At 37.1% G+C, this 17,605-nt stretch overlaps 1 protein-coding gene across 5 annotated transcripts in view; it reads left to right on the top strand.

Moving 5' to 3' along the window:
* Positions 1-17,605, top strand: part of LOC110466481 (poly [ADP-ribose] polymerase 14-like) — a 70,252-nt gene that overhangs the window by 4,302 nt on the left and 48,345 nt on the right. For 4 of the 5 annotated variants that reach the window (XM_021523002.1, XM_021523000.1, XM_021523003.1 and 1 more), the window contains exons 3-10: positions 811-2,905; positions 5,344-5,468; positions 6,933-7,166; positions 7,840-8,058; positions 10,976-11,444; positions 14,753-14,935; positions 16,300-16,542; positions 17,068-17,301. In XM_021523002.1, the coding sequence (XP_021378677.1) occupies positions 811-2,905; positions 5,344-5,468; positions 6,933-7,166; positions 7,840-8,058; positions 10,976-11,444; positions 14,753-14,935; positions 16,300-16,542; positions 17,068-17,301 (3,802 nt within the window). The remainder of the gene's footprint in view (positions 1-810; positions 2,906-5,343; positions 5,469-6,932; positions 7,167-7,839; positions 8,059-10,975; positions 11,445-14,752; positions 14,936-16,299; positions 16,543-17,067; positions 17,302-17,605) is intronic. The other variant, XM_021523001.1, reaches the window with a different exon arrangement.

Raw genomic sequence — 17,605 nt, 5'->3', positions numbered from 1 at the left:
CAGATACTCCAACACACTTTAAATAAGGTCGGAGTCATTACTCATGGAAAAGCTTAAAACTACATCAATACAATTTAATTGCCATATATGACCTTCAAAGTCTTTTTTGTATTGATTGTAAAATTTGGGCACTATCCTTTTGAACATGTTTACAAAACACAACTTTATTATGTTCAACACCTTTGAATTTCTCTCTTTTTCTGTTTAGGAAGTTATTAACTAGAAATATATTTTATAGGCGAAACAAAAATTAAAAATTGGCTCGTTTTTGCTCTCTGATTTTATTAGAGCCCATTGGTCATATTGAAAAATATATTCAAAAGCTAAACTTTGAAAAACAATTATTCCTCTTTACTTGGGGTAATATTTGTAATATTCTTTTGTACTTAAGATAACAAATGTTTCGTGTAAGAAGTTTACCATTCAGGAGTTTTAATGTCGCTGAAAAGAACTTGGTGGATTGCCAGCGACCAGGTAGTTGAGTTGGTAGAGCATTGGTCTAGAGTTTGGATGTCCTGGGTTCGAATCCTGGTCTGGCTTTGAATGCTTCATGTCCTGTTACATTACATTGATCAAAATATCAGCAAGATACAGTATCCTGTTAATGGCCTGTTCTCTTGGACATTTGTAAGGACAAAGCCATTATGTATGTCTGCAATAAAATAAACATATGAAGAATCAGAAATCTGTTTCTCATATTAAATTCCTCAGAACGGCCATTGCAATGTTTGGTTATATATTTATTCGTACAGTTTAACTGACCTTATAGTAACTTCTTGATTTTATGTATCAATATGATTGTCTTCACAGAAAGCTACAGAGGTGCAGAGTACAAGCGACCCTGATGTAGCGAAGTACAGTCCTCCCCAACATGACACACCACAGGCAGATACGTATGAACCAATGGGAGACATCTACATACCAATGTGGAAGATGACACCAAAGCACAGACCTGTGCCATTGATGGAACCAAGTGTCACAAAAACCTCAATAGAAAAAGGTCAAAGGTCATTATCTGTTTGTGTTGATCATCATAAGTCGTTGACAGAGACCGATGTGTTGGTCTTTCCAGACAATAAGGAAAATCAGAGAGTCATGGACAGCAGATGTGATTCTTCCAGAGATTCTGTTCTTGGTGGTCATGATTCTGTGGTTACAGGGGCTGCAGATAAAGGAGAGAATAGTCCAGAAATATCCAAAGGAGTTGAAGGCCAGGAGTTTGTGAAGGACACATTTCCTTCTGAAATTGAACATGAGGAATGTGTTCAGTCAATAAATACAAGTCTGAAATTCCAGGCAAATGAATTGGAATCTGCAAAATTGACAGAAATAGCAGGAAAGGAAATGGAAAAGTTTAAACAAACTATCACAGGGGATAGTGATTCATACAAACAGATTGGAGACTTTAAAACAAAGCACAAGTCCTCACAGGAAATACTGAAGAATGAGGCAGCTAACCTACACGTTACAACAGGGGACCAGAACGTTGGAGAAGTAGCAACCAGAGCTCCACCGGTGGCCGTCACCTCTCAACCCGTCTGTACAGGAGATCAACAATCTCCTCCCTCACATAGCCACACGCCATCACCGGTTCTGTTACATCCTATTCAGCCTCATACTGGTCAGTCAGGGCAAGGTCAGCCATTACAACCTTCTCAGTGTCTTGCTGGTCAGTTCGGTCAAGAACAACCACTACAATCTTTTCAGCCTCCTTCTGGTCAGTTTGGTCAAGGTCAGCAGCCTGCTGGCCAATTTGGTCAAGTTCAACAGCTTACTGGTCAATTAGGCCAAGACCAACAGTCTTCTGGTCAGTTTGGTCAAGTTCAACAGCTTGCTGGTCAATTAGGTCAAGGTCAACATCTTACTGGTAAGTTTGATCAAGGTCAGCAGCTTGCTGGACAATTGGATCCTCAACAACCACAAACAAGTCAGTTTAATCAAGGTCTCCAGTTTCCTGGTCAGTTAGGCCCAAGTCAACCACTCACAGGCAGGTTATCTCTAGCTCCGGAGAATGTTGGTCAGCGATTTTCAAATGCAAACAGTCAACAGATGACACAGCAGGGACAAGGCCCAACTCAACCAATCACAGACAGGTTATCTCTAGCTCCAGAGAATATTGGTCAGCGATTTTCAAATGCAAACAGTCAACAGATGACACAGCAGGGACAAGGACCAACTCAACCACTCATAGACAGGTTATCTGCAGCTTCGGAGATTGTTGGTCAGCAATTTTCAAATGTATACTGTCAACAGGGTCAACAAATTCTTCCTGCACTAAATTATCCACAACAAGGACAAAGTGGCCATCCACATTGGGCAGAATATTACCCATATCAAGGATCACCGAGTGCTGCAGTTTTCTATCAACAACACTGGGGGCCTGGTTATCCTGGCATGCCACAGTTTTCGAATCCTGGTATGACACCACACCAAACTCCACATATGGCACCACCTGGACCACAACATCACATCATTCCACCGCAAAATATTGTTCCACACCAGGTAGCACCACCTTCTGGAACATATGGAGTGATAACTCATCCAAGCTTTCCTGCCTTGTATCCATCTGCTTCTAGCCCTGAAGCTCCCCCACTAACAGCAGAATCTAACATCACAAGACCTATGGCAGAACAAAGTGAGGATTTGGTGACAGAAAACAAGTATCTGGCTACACATAATGATGAGCATAGACAGGAAATTCGAACAAACAATCATGCGACCACATCAGAGACAGGTAAAGGGGATACAGCAAACAGCATTATTTCTGAGACAAAAGGAGCTGGGTCCCGAAAGAAAATAGAAAACTTGAGCGCAAAGATGGAGGAGGACAGCTTAAGAGAACTTGAGCAGTGGGCCCAGTCCTCAAGCCCTAGACAGAGGGATGCCACATCTGGAGAAGCAGCAGGTATTGTGCCGAGCTTTGACAGTTAGTTTTAATATATATCACTGTATACTCCCTAAGGTCCAAATGTTTGAAAATAGAAATGAAAAAAGAAAACTGCAGGGGTCAAAGTAAGAACATGTGCATTACAAATCCCAAGTAAACTTGACCAATGTTTCCATTTATTTATACAAGCAGAGCATCAAACAGAGTGTCCAATTGATGGACCACAAAGCATATGAAAAAGTTGATAGGGGAAGTTACTCTGAGCCAAAAAAATCCTTCAGGTTGCTTCATCTTCTATATAAAGGGAGAACACTCCATGTCAAAAGCACTCTGAGTGGCACTCCTCTCTGCGAATAAAACTGATGCAGTGGTACCCTTTACCTTAAGCTATTCTGAATTTGTTAACTTAGTATATGTTTCCTAAAAGTAAGTGACATCAAATTTTGAGACAACAAGTTCTGTTTATAAGTACAAATATTTGTTGTTGTTGTTGTTATCGAAGATTGCGTGCTTTATTCTTAAGACTTTAAGTGACCATTCTCAAGTTGTTTGTATGCTGATGATGACTAAGGCTAACATTTACACAAGAATAAAATCCAATTTGAAGCTAAAAAAACCCCACATTTTCACATGGCTCTGCACCCATCAGTTTGCCTTTCTGTAATTATAGAGTCAGACGTATGCAGGTATGTTGAATATAAATTTTCTACCCAGACGTGTAGAATTTGGGTCAGAACCGAGACTTTACTAAGGGTAAGGCACCAAATTCTGTACAGGAGTGTAGTATTTGGGTCAGAACCGAGGCTTTACTAAGGGTAAGGCACCAAATTCTGTACAGGAGTGTAGAATTTGAGTCAGAACCGAGACTTTACTAAGGGTAAGGCACCAAATTCTGTACAGGAGTGTAGTATTTGGGTCAGAACCGAGGCTTTACTAAGGGTAAGGCACCAAATTGTGCACAGGAGTATAGTATTTGGGTCAGAACCGTGGCTTTACTAAGGGTAAGGCACCAAATTCTGTACAGGAGTATAGTATTTGGGTCAGAACCGAGACTTTACTAAGGGTAAGGCACCAAATTCTGTACAGGAGTGTAGTATTTGGGTCAGAACCGAGGCTTTACTAAGGGTAAGGCACCAAATTCTGTACAGGAATGTAGTATTTGGGTCAGAACCGAGGCTTTACTAAGGGTAAGGCACCAAATTCTGGTAAGGAGTGTAGTATTTGGGTCAGAACCGAGGCTTTACTAAGGGTAAGACACCAAATTCTGTACAGGAAGGTAGTATTTGGGTCAGAGCCGAGGCTTTACTAAGGGTAAGGCACCAAATTCTGTACAGGAGTGTAGTATTTGGGTCTGAACCAAGACTTTACTAAGGGAGGAGTGTAGAATTTCCATATCCTATATGCTAACAAAATGATTGACTCTTTTCCTGTCATCTTGTTACTGAAAATTTGGTAAAACACAACAAAGACGACATAAATGCAACACTTAATATAGCAAGTTTCTAGATAACATATATACACCTACTATGACTATGATTCGAAACAGGAGGAAAAAACAGTAAACTGTAGGTATATGTCAAATTTAGTAATCCATGTAAGTCATTCAGGGCAATTAGCTTGTGCGACACCGCTTAATGTTCATTAAGTGATATCGGTCGCCAATCGCAACATTGTCAGTCATTTAAACGAGGTTTTCGACAGGCTTTTGATTACAATGTCATAATACAATGCTGTCATCTGATTGTGATGACACAATAGTAAAGGTTACTGAATGCACCCATGTTGGGCATCTATGTAGAGTTTGGAGAAAGGTGTTTTAATGTGTTACAGTCTATTGTAAAAGAGAAAACATATTTCTTGAGAGAAAATTGAAGAATCCATGAAACAACAGTACAGTAAATCTTCCCTGATCTTGATGAAATAACTTCTCCTCTAGAATTTTAAGTCAAAACATAAACAATGAATGATACACATTGTTAGAGTTCCTCGTTTATAGTGTCAATGTCACCCTGTTAAATACAGGCCGCTTCTTGCCCAATCTGCAGTGTGCAATTTCTCTTGAGCTTTTTTGGTAAAGCAGAAGACAAGTATAGAAGAGATCCCAGGTTGGACTCTAGCAAATGCATTGAAAAAATCATGACTTCTGTTACATTGTCATCCAAGTAGAGACCCAGGAAATATTGACAAATTTGCTCAGCATTATTTTCGCAAGAATTGGTATTACCCCTGGAAGACTTGAGACAATGCAAGTTCTTTTCAGGTGGGGGCCAGTATGTCACCCTGGACAAATTCTAGCCACTTTCTACTGACTAGGCCGTTCATTATCTGTGAGATGTTTGAACTGGTGAACTGGTAGAATCCTCAAAGACTGTTGTAGCAACAACTTAGTAATGAACTGAAAATCAAAATTAACTGAATTTCTGTAATTACAACTAAAGTATCCTTTATACCAACAGATTCCAGAGAAGAGAACTTGTACGATTCCATCCTGTCCATTGAAGGCGCAAAACCTAATCAGATATCAGTACAGAAGGACTTCGGTCATATCAAATTATTGAATGGAGAACTCAGTCATGCAAAGGTATTGTATTCTGGGTATTTTGTTTGTGTGATAGTTCATGCTAACTTTAAAACCAAAGGAGTTGCAGACCGCTTTGTCGCCAGCATTATCAGAGCTGTGGTGGCCAAGTGGTAAAGGTGTCTGACCGTGTATGATCACTAGCCCTCCACCACTGGGTCACAGGTTTGAGACCTATGTGGGGCAGTCACCAGGTACTGGACACTGGTCTGTGTTTTTTTTGCTGGGCACTCCAGTTTTCAACCACTGTAAAAACAGGATATGTCCTTATAATTATATGACCATAGCTGTTCATAGGACATAAAACAAGCATGGTTATTGGTGATGGTTATGCAGCAGAAGTTACTTCCCCCTTTTTCAACACCGTGAGAGTCAAGGACGTTTTATTACTATTGTATGGCATTGTTACTATACAACCCTACCACATTCAGATGGCATTCATAGAGAATATTTAATGGTTTACCGCTGGATAACATATATGTTTTCATGGGTGTGAAACATAAGTGAAAAAATTGATATATTTCTGCCTTATGAGTGAAATATATGATATTCAATGGAAAAAAAATAATCTATTTATTACATTTTAAAATAAAAATGTTACTGAATCAAGATAGTTTGGATGTAACAGTATAACTTTAATTGGCACCACATTCTAATGAGGTCATGCTTGACAACAAGGCTACGCGCCATTTTGGATGTTCTGCTATCATTTGGTAAGATTTGCTTTCATAAATGGCATCAATTGTGTTGTTAAATTAATACTGTATGCAGGAGAGATTTACTGAAACGAACCATTTTTCTACTGTCTCTTCATCATTATTTGAACAGAAAATCTGTAACTTGAATGAAATGAATAGAAAGTGCCATTCTGATTAGTCGATACAATATGTGATAAGTGTGAGAATAGAACTTTTACATTTGTCACAGTGTGAAAGATATATGTTATCGACTTGATAGATAATTTGATATTTCACTGGCAAAAATGTAATAAAGATAGGCTATGAAGGCCATGAGTCACTTGTTGACATCATCATTATTACCATAAATATGGTATTTGAACTTAAAGCTGAATAATAAGTGTGCTTAAATTTTCTATGAGATATACAGATTTCAAAAATGGTACATCTTTCAGATGGCATTCATAGGCAATATAAATGCCAACTGGACAAAGGCAGACACACTGAAGTATGTTAGCAATTCATGTTGTCCAATTGGCATTCATATTGCCTATAGATGCCAACTGAAAGCAGTTCAATGTTCCAGTTAATCTAAGATGATAAGCCCTCTTGTCTCTGTTCTCAAATCCAAAATTAAAAAAACATGGTAGGTTTGATATTGTAAATCGTGTGAAGTTGAGGATTTTTTATATGAAGATCAGAGTTGAATATGATGATCAATATTTTCAGTGAGAGAGATAACATGTTTGGTACTGTGCATAGTCTATAGTGTATGTTTTTTGTCTCATAGGTCGATGTGATTGTCAACCTTACCAATAAAGACCTGAAGTTAAATTTGGGAAATGTGTCGAAGTCCATACTTGAGGCTGCTGGACAAGAAATCCAGGAGGAATGTAGAAAGACGTACCCCAGGGGTATCAGACAGGATTTGATTGCTGTGACTTCAGGAGGAAGACTATCCTGTCGGAAGATATTTCATATCATTGTGCCTCGATGGGATGGTGTAGCAGAATCTTTGAATAAGGTATGGAAGCCAGACTGCTGAATGTATGTGTTAACTCATTCACCCCTGAATACACATTTGAACCCCTCCAATTCAAAGTTTGGAATAGTTCATTATGACATTTCAGGGGTGAATGAGTTAATAACATGTTACTTAAGCACTACCAGGTATAAGCCTTGAAGCAATATTATACCAGCAATGTTCACTTTGGGGAAGGTATTACATGTATTTCGTGTATAAGATTAATGATGTCCTACTTTACAGTGTCATTGAATAGGAATAGAACATGGCTTATTATCTCTTATAGCTATTTGTAAATATTAGATGACACATGTTTTTCCTACATCAGAATATTCACTTTATGACGTCACTTTAATTGTAACGTCACAATGGTCACTGCCCTTTGCAGAATTCTTGACAATTTGCTTATGCTCTGTGTTGTTTAATGATAAAGCATAAAAATCTCATATCTGCAGTTAAGTACTTCTATTTCAATGGATATGTGTTATAGGGAACTAAGAAAGTGATTTTGACTTCGACCTCATCTTGGTTAATATCATTTTCTCAGGTCTGTATAACAACATATTTAACTCAAGTCAATAATTGATAAAATATTATAAACAGTTTCTTTTTGTATATATATTGTATTATACAGTGTATAGGAATGTCTACAGTAACACTATTTACTTTCCAGATCTTGGGAAAGTTGGTGACAACATGTATATCTATGGCAATACGTCAAGAAATGACCTCTATAGCCTTCCCTGCTATTGGCACTGGGAAAATGGGATACCCTGCAGACCTGGTTGCCAAGGCAATGCTCCAGAGCACCAAAATGTTCTTGACGAATGAGCAATTAAGCAATTTCCTGGTGTGCTTTGTTATTTACCATGGAGACACAGCTATTAAAAAGGTATTAACTGTAATTATTGAGACACAGCTATTAGGAAGGTAATAACTGTAATTATTGAGGCACAGCTAATAGAAAGGTATCAGTGTAGTCATTGAGACACAGCTAATAGAGACACAGCTAACAGAAAGGTATTACTGTAGTCATTGAGACACAGCTAATAGAAAGGTATTACTGTAGTCATTGAGACACAGCTAATAGAAAGGTATTACTGTAGTCATTGAGACACAGCTAATGGAGACACAGCTAATAGAAAGATATTACTGTAACCATGGAGACACAGTTAATGGAGACACAACTAATAGAAAGGTATTACTGTAGTCATTGAGACACAGCTAATGGATACACAGCTAATAGAAAGGTAATTACTGTAGTCATTGCGACACAGCTAATAGAAAGGTATCACTGTAGTCATTGAGACACAGCTAATAGAAAGGAATTACTGTAGTCATTGAGACACAGCTAATGGAGACTCAGCTAATAGAAAGGTATCACTGTAGTCATTGAGACACAGCTAATAGAAAGGTATCACTGTAGTCATTGAGACACAGCTAATAGAAAGATATTACTGTAACCATGGAGACAGTTAATGGAGACACAACTAATAGAAAGGTATTACTGTAGTCATTGAGACACAGCTAATGGAGACACAGCTAATAGAAAGGTAATTACTGTAGGCATTGAGACACAGCTGATAGAAAGGTTATTACTGTAGTCATTGAGACACAGCTAATAGAAAGGTAATTACTGTAGTGATTGAGACACAGCTAATAGAAAGGTATTTACTGTAGTCATTGAGACACGGCTAATAGAAAGGTAATTAGTGTAGTCATTGAGACACAGCTAATAGAAAGGTATCACTGTAGTCATTGATACACAGCTAATAGAAAGGTATCACTGTAGTCATTGAGACACAGGTAAAAGAAAGGTTATTACTGTAGTCATTGAGACACAGCTAATAGAAATGTATCACTGTAGTCATTGAGACACAGCTAATAGAAAGGGATCACTGTAGTCATTGAGACACAGCTAATAGAAAGGAAATTACTGTAGTCATTGAGACACAGCTAATAGAAAGGAAATTACTGTAGTCATTGAGACACAGCTAATAGAAAGGGATCACTGTAGTCATTGAGACACAGCTAATAGAAAGGTAATTACTGTAGTCATTGAGACACAGCTAATAGAAAGGTATTAACTGTAGTCATTGAGACACAGCTAATGGAGACACAGATAATAGAAAGGTATTACTGTAGTCATTGAGACACAGCTGATAGAAAGATAATTACTGTAGTCATTGAGACACAGCTGATAGAAAGGTATTACTGTAGTCATTGAGACACAGCTAATAGAAAGGTATTACTGTAGTCATTGAGATACAGTTAATTGAGACACAGATAATAGAAAGGTAATTACTGTAGTCATGGGGACACAGCTAATAGAAAGGTAATTACTGTAGTCATTGAGACACAGCTAATGGAGACACAGCTAATAGAAAGGTATTACTGTAGTCATTGAGATACAGTTAATGGAGACACAGATAATAGAAAGGTAATTACTGTAGTCATGGAGACACAGCTAATAGAAAGGTAATTACTGTAGTCATTGAGACACAGCTGATAGAAAGGTAATTACTGTAGTCATTGAGACACAGCTGATAGAAAGGTAATTACTGTAGTTATTGAGACACAGCTGAAAGAAAGGTAATTACTGTAGTCATTGAGACACAGCTGATAGAAAGGTATTACTGTCGTCATTGAGATACAGCTAATGGAGACACAGCTTACAGAAAGGTATTACTGTAACCATGGAGTCACAGCTAATGGATACACAGCTAATAGAAAGGTAATTACTGTAGTCATTGAGACACAGCTCATAGAAAGGGAATTACTGTAGTCATTGAGACACAGCTGATAGAAAGATAATTACTGTAGTCATTGAGACACAGCTGATAGAAAGGTATTACTGTAGTCATTGAGATACAGCTAATGGAGACACAGCTTATAGAAAGGTATTACTGTAACCATGGAGTCACAGCTAATGGAGACACAGCTAATAGAAAGGTATTACTGTAACCATGGATACACAGCTAATAGAAAGGTATTACTGTAGTCATTGAGATACAGCTAATGGAGACACAGATAATAGAAAGGTATTGCTCTGTGATACACTGATATGTAGAAACAGAAATGTAAACATTTCTAAGGTCAAGGTCACTGTTGCTAAAAATAGACAATAGGGGTAGGATGCAGTCTTTATCTTCAAATCCAAAATACTGATCTTTTGGAAATTTGACATGGTGATACATTATGATATGGATGTGCAAAAGGGGTTAAAAATGGTTCTATGGTCAATGTCACTGTAACGTTAAAAAAACCTTGTGGGATGGTGTAGTGTTACAGTCTGTCACATTGGGTGGCATATGCTGACCTGTAAGTGTTCTAGTGAAATTAAAAATGGACAAAATACAAGGTATTGTACATAAAGTGGTCCATTATAAAACTGACTCTGGGGAATGATTGCCTAAAAGTGATACACAGTGTAAAAAAGATAAATAATAATAATAATAATAATAATAATAATATCTTTTATTTATCCAGGGTTACATATTTAGACAATGTCTAGTTTACAATATGGCCCTGCATTAATACATATATACAAGCATGACAACAATTTTAGCATAATAATAGGATGATATGTTACATAAAATAGAATTACAACATTACGAACAGTATATTTAATATCATAGATCAGACAAATCAGGGTTTTGTAAAGTAATGATCCAGATATCTGCCTTTAAAAACACTAACACTACATGAATCTCTAACTGTGTCACTTGTATATAAAGCTGCATGACTGGTACTTGAACAGGTCTAAGATTTGTTGAAGTAAACTTAATATGGTGTTTGTATATGAACAGGCTTTTGAAGACACAGCTATGTTAGTTCTGAAGTCAAACGATGAAGTGGAACCGATGGAGGTAGACGAACAGGATTACGATGGCGGCCACACATACACTCAAATCTCATATCCTCATGACAACCAAACTTATGTTAACGTCGGGGATAACAACAAAGACGAACATCTGTATCTTCCTCTAAAATTCAGCCAATCAGGAGCTCAACAAAATTCATCTCTGGAGAGTGATGATAGTGACCTTTATATGTGCATGAATCAAAATAAAAAGGATGGCACATATGTAAATATGCAAGAAGTTAAAAAGCAGCGTCAGGAGGATGATGCATATGCATTTGTGCAAGGACATAAAAAGCAAGTGGAATATTTAAAGGATAAACCAATGAGAAACACAGAGACACCCAAGATCAGACAAAGAACCTCAGAGATGGAAACAGCAGAGAGGTCGCCAAAGGGAAGTAAGTTTTCGGAAGGTGTGTTTTATTTTGGAAAAATTGAGTTTATTTTAGACCATAAAAATATTCATTTATTTCCAAGTTAAAGCATTGCCCTAAAACTGTGTAAGGAAGCAACAGTATTTCTGCAGTTTTCTGAGAAATTTTAGTAAGAAGATGAAATTGAGCATGTTTTTATTATCCATCCGTTTTAAAGGTACATTGTATTTTAATGCAATTTTACAAGAAAGATTGCTATATTTTGTACCCATCCTTAATGAAAGATCATCTAGAGACATTTAGTCTGTATGTTATCTCACAAAGGTACATTAGTTTACAGACTTAGATCAGGCTCTGATTTAAAATAACCATAAAGCTGTAGAGGCACGGTAGTCTAGTGGTAGGATGCCGGGCTTGTGACCGAAGGGTTGCAGGTTCGAGTCACATCACTGCACTGTGTTGTATCTTTGAGCAAGATACTTTGCTACGCTTGTTCCAGTCTACTCAGCTGTAAATGAGTACGTGGTTGGGCAGGGCTAGAACTGTTGAATGCTAACTGTAAGGGCAAAAATGGCAGCACCGGCTGTATGCTCCCCAGGGAGTTGAGAAAGATATTGGCTTGTTGCAAAGGCCCTATAACCAGGGATAATAATTTGTGAACCACTTTGAGACGACCTATGAACTAGGTTGTGATAAAGCGGTATGTAAAAACCTTGAATTATTGTTATTGTTATTAGATAATCTTTATATATTCCAAATACATATTTTATGTTTACAGGATATTTTTGTGATTGTTCCTAATGGAAAACTATATATCTAACAATAAATGCATATCCAACAAAATATACACATGGACTGCATGGTATTTCACAATAATATATCTGTCACACACTACATATCTCACAAACAACTTAATGATCTCACAAACTACATATCTCACAAACTACATAATTATCTCACACACTACATATCTCACAGACAACTTAAAAATCTCACACACTACATATCTCACAAACAACTGAATAATCTCACAAACTGCATATCTCAGACAACTTAATAATCTCACACACTACATATCTCACAAACAGCGTAATAATCTCACACACTACATATATCACAAACTAAATAATTAGGGCCCCGTATCGCAGATACGGGTGCCCTATAGTAATCACTCTGTCTGTCTGTCTGTCTGACCGTCCACAAATTTTGTTCCTGGCTGATAACTTTGGTATTCATTGACCGATGTACATGAAACTTGGTCAAGATGTTCAGTTCACAAAAATACACATTGAGGTAAAAAGGTCAAGGTCAAATGTCAAGGTCATTAGGTTCAAATGTCAAGGTCAAATTTTGCATCTTTTCACTGATGAACATTTTGTTATGACATGATGCGGCAAAGTTGATCAGAATTAAACAAGGAGTCAACCTGACCAAATGTCAAGGTCATTGGGTCAAAGGTCAAGGTTAAATTTTGTATCTTTTCACTGGTGAACATTTTGGTATGACACTTTGAAGCAATGATGCTCAAAATTAAACAAGGAGTCAACTGCCAAAGGTCAAGGTCATCGGGTCAGGGTCTAGGTCAAAATTTTGTAGCCTTCCACTAATGAGCATTTTATGACATGAAGCAAAGTTGTTCGGAATTAAACAAAGAGACACTGAGGTAAAAAGTTGAGGTCAAAGGTTAAGGTCATTAGATTCAAAGGTCAAGGTCAAATTTTGTATATTTTCCCTTATGAACATTTTGTTATGACTTTATGTAGCAAAGTTGGTGGGAATTTAACAAAGAGTCAAATGACTTAAGGTCAAGGTCACTCGGTCAATGGTCAAGGTAAAATTTAGTATTTTTTTGCTGGTGAATATTTCATTATGACTCTTTGAAGCAATGTTTGTGGGAATTAAGCAACGCGTCATTCTTGATGATTATGGGGTATATATTGCCACAAGACGGGGCCCTTACTGACCTGTCAGTGTTCTAGTTATCTCACACACTACATATATCACAAACTACATAATAATCTCACACACTACATATCTCACAAACAACTAAATCTCACACACTGCATATCTCAGACAACTTAATAATCTCACACACTACATATCTCACAAACAACTTAATAATCTCACACATTACATATCTCACAAACTACATAATTATCTCACACACTACATATCTCACAAACTACATAATTATCTCATACACTACATATCTCACAAACAACTTAATAATCTCACACACTACATATCTCACAAACAACTTAATAATCTCACACATTACATATCTCACAAACTACATAATTAACTCACACACTACATATCTCACAAACTACATAATTATCTCATACACTACATATCTCACAAACAACTTAATAATCTCACACACTACATATCTCACAAACTACATAATTATCTCACACACTACATATCCTACAAACTACATAATTATCTCACACAATAAATATATCATAAATCAAATATCTTAGAAAATACATCCTGGCATCTTGCATAGCACGTATATAACACAACAAGTTTATATCACAAATACACATTTCATTAAAGTTAATAATAAATAAATATATCACAAAATAAATAAATAAATAATGATATCTGACACAATACATACTTACAGATCACAAAACATTATCTTGCAAAATACAAATTCCCTATAATATATACAGGTTTCTTGCTAACATAACACATATTTCATCAAATTGAATGTAGGTGAAAAAAGGACTTCTTTTATAATCTTTTCTGTGAATTAATGCCTTACTGTTTGTTTTAAAAGTAAGCAAACCAGATTTCTGGTAGATTTTAATAAGCAACATAAGAAGATGTCATTTAAAATGTCTATAAACAAGTAAACCATATGTCGTTTAAGATGTCTATAAGCAAGTTAATCTGATGTCATTTAAGATGTCTATAAGCAAGTTAACAAAATGTCGTTTAAGATGTTTATAAGCGGGTAAATCTGATGTAATTTAAGATGTCTAAAGCAAGTTAACCAGATATCATTTAAAATGTCTATAAGCATGTTTACCTGATGTCATTTATAATGTCTATAAAAAAGTTAACCAGATGTAATTTAAGATGTCTATAAATAAGTTAACCTGATGTCATTTAAGATGTCTATAAATAAGTTAACCTGATGTCATTTAAGATGTCTATAAGCAAGTTTACCTGATGTCATTAAAGATGTCTATAACAAGTTAACCTTATGTCATTTCATTTAAGAAGCATGTTTACCAGATGTCAGTCCATATTTTTAAAAGCAAGTAAGCTAAATGTTAGTTTAGATGTTAGATTTATTACCAAGCTTTTTTGACCCACATGAATATTGCTGTCGACAGACCTGCCCAGCATACCTGACCAGCAGCCTCAGTTCTTGCGAGTGACCTACCCACGACCTTTCCCAGAAGATACTGTCAGGTTCTACTTTGAGAACAAGAAGAGATCTGGAGGTGGGGAGATTGTCAAGTTTAATCACTACTTGCAGAAGAAAGTGACTTTGATCCAGTTTAAGGATTCAGAAGGTATGAAACAACAAATGAATTATATTTTTGTACCAATTGCTCTTATGCCTTAGTGCAACGTCTGTTGCGTGTTCATCAACATATCAGAAATGCAGAATTGATTTTGACATCATTTGATCTGTACTCCCCTAGGTCAAAGGAATAACATGTTATATAAATGAAGGAGTGTATCCCCCGAAACACCTGGATGTTGAGGCACAGGGCCCAGAATAAGAGTAAAGTTAAGTCTTTTAAATCCTGTTCATTCAGTGGAGGTAAAGATATTTTAACCTTGTTTAGTAGGGTGGAACATTGGGCTAAGAGAACTCAACATTGTGTGAAAAAGTGTGTAGCCTCTCCCCACCCCTACTCCTTTGGGCAGAGGGGCAGAGGGGCAGAGGGGAGGAGGGACAGGGGAGAAGGGACAGGGGAGGAGGGACAGAGGGGTGGAGGGGAGGAGGGACAGAGGGGTGGAGGGGAGGAGGGACAGAGGGGAGGAGGGACAGAGGAGCAGAGTGACAAAGGGGCAAGGCCCCTTCAGGGACATACAAGTAAATGTTGAAAAGCTACTCCTTGAGTACAGCTAAAAGGAACCTTATTTGGTCTGGAGCATCTTTGACCAACTTTGGACTTAACATTGTATACAAACGCAGAGGGGCTGCTGAGAAAAACTGTACAGTTTGAAAAGTCTATCCTTTATTAGGGATTAAGGAAAAATCTTAATCAGTATGAATTATCTAAGGAAGAAGGACTTGTACATTACTAAACTCAACGTAACAGACTTGTAAATGCATTAACTAACTCAGGGAGAAGGACTTGTACATTAATTGTCTCAACGTAAAGGACTTGTAAATGCATTAACTAACTCAGGGAGAAGGACTTGCACATTAATTGACTCAGGGTGAAGGACTTGCACATTAATTGACTCAGGGAGAAGGACTTGCACATTAATTGACTCAGGGAGAAGGACTTGTACATTAATTGACTCAGGGAGAAGGACTTGTACATTAATTGTCTCAATGTAAAGGACTTGTAAATGCATTAACTAACTCAGGGAGAAGGACTTGCACATTAATTGACTCAGGGAGAAGGACCTGTACATTAACTGACTCAGGGAGAAGGACTTGTACATTAATTGTCTCAATGTAAAGGACTTGTAAATGCATTAACTAACTCAGGGAGAAGGACTTGCACATTAATTGACTCAGGGAGAAGGACTTGTACATTACCTGACTCAGGGAGAAGGACTTGTACATTAATTGACTCAGGGAGAAGGACTTACACATTTATTGACTTAGCGAGAAGGACTTATACATTGACTCAGTAATTGGCTCAGCTAAAAATGACTTTGCAATTACACTAATATTCTTTATCTATATTTTAAGCTGTTTCAAGAGTTATTGCCAAAACTCACAAACTTGAGAGTTTGGAGATTCAAGTTTCCATGGTAACAGGAGAAATGCCTTCCAACATTGAGGAGAAGAAGTTGTTGATTAGTGGAATCAACCCTAAAACAACCTATGACACACTTGTGAACTTCCTGGAGGTCAGAGCTAAGGCAGTCCCTACAGAGGTGATATACGGAAACAGGAAAGACCGGGCAGTGGTATCATTTGAAAGTAAACCAGGTACAGCAAATTGTGTGGGTTCGTTTAGCCCTTTCACCACTAGATCATAATGGACTCATCCAGATCAATGCATGAAAGAGTAAACTAAAGTTGCATAGGGGTGAAAGGGTTAGACAACAACCGTCACATTTCCACAATACTTCCTGTAGATAACCTATCATTGAGTAATAAGTCATCCGAGTCGTAAAAGTTCTTGTAATATGTGTACATTAGGTAACTTATATTATCATTATTAATTTTACTTAAGAAGATGGAACAATTGCAATGAAATTCATTTTTTTACCAAAAATAAAACAAGCTCTATAAGGAGGACCCTGAAATTTTTGCTTTTTAATTTGAACACCATTGAGGTGTTTTCAGCTCTTGTTAATTTTATTCTGAGTACAGTTGGCATCAACGCATGTACATAACCTGTAATTTTGTATAAATGGAAGGATAAAAAGCATGAGGAATAATGTATATATCTTCACCATCAAAGTTATAGCCACATTGGAGATTTACACAAACACTACTTTCTGTTCGTAGATTTTGACTATCTGAGAGAGGTTTGTCAGGCAAAAAGTTTGGAGGGGAACCTGCTCAAAGTGTCCCTTGTTCCTGTTCCCAGTGTGGTGCTGGTGAAGAACTGTCCGGATGTATCAGAAGACACTATATTGCTGTTTTTTGAGAATGAGAAAAGGAGTGGTGGGGGTGATGTTGAGAAGGTAGAGCTCATCCTAGACCACCAGGAATGTCTCGTCCATTTTGTAGATCCTGCAGGTAAAATATACTAAATGCATCTTAATACATACTGTGTAGTGCTGATTGATGGTGAAGGGTATGGGTAATGGACAGATATGATAGTGCCAATTTATTTGAGAAAAAGAAATAATTGAAAAAAACAATATACCCAATGATTTCACAGCTGTTCCATCATGGTAAACTGAAAATTGTTTTATTGCCATAAAGTTAATCACAGTCTACAACCATCATGGTTTTTAATTGTCTTGGTTATGAAAGAGCTTGACACCAGTGACTGCATACAAGCTCCTATCCGATCCCACTAAAAATCACTGTTTATTTA

The sequence above is a fragment of the Mizuhopecten yessoensis genome, unplaced genomic scaffold, assembly GCF_002113885.1.
Source record: "Mizuhopecten yessoensis strain PY_sf001 unplaced genomic scaffold, ASM211388v2 scaffold11133, whole genome shotgun sequence".
NCBI classification, from domain to species: Eukaryota; Metazoa; Mollusca; class Bivalvia; order Pectinida; family Pectinidae; genus Mizuhopecten; species Mizuhopecten yessoensis.
Note: the sequence above shows the minus strand (reverse complement) of the source record. Positions and strands in the feature narration are given on the sequence as shown.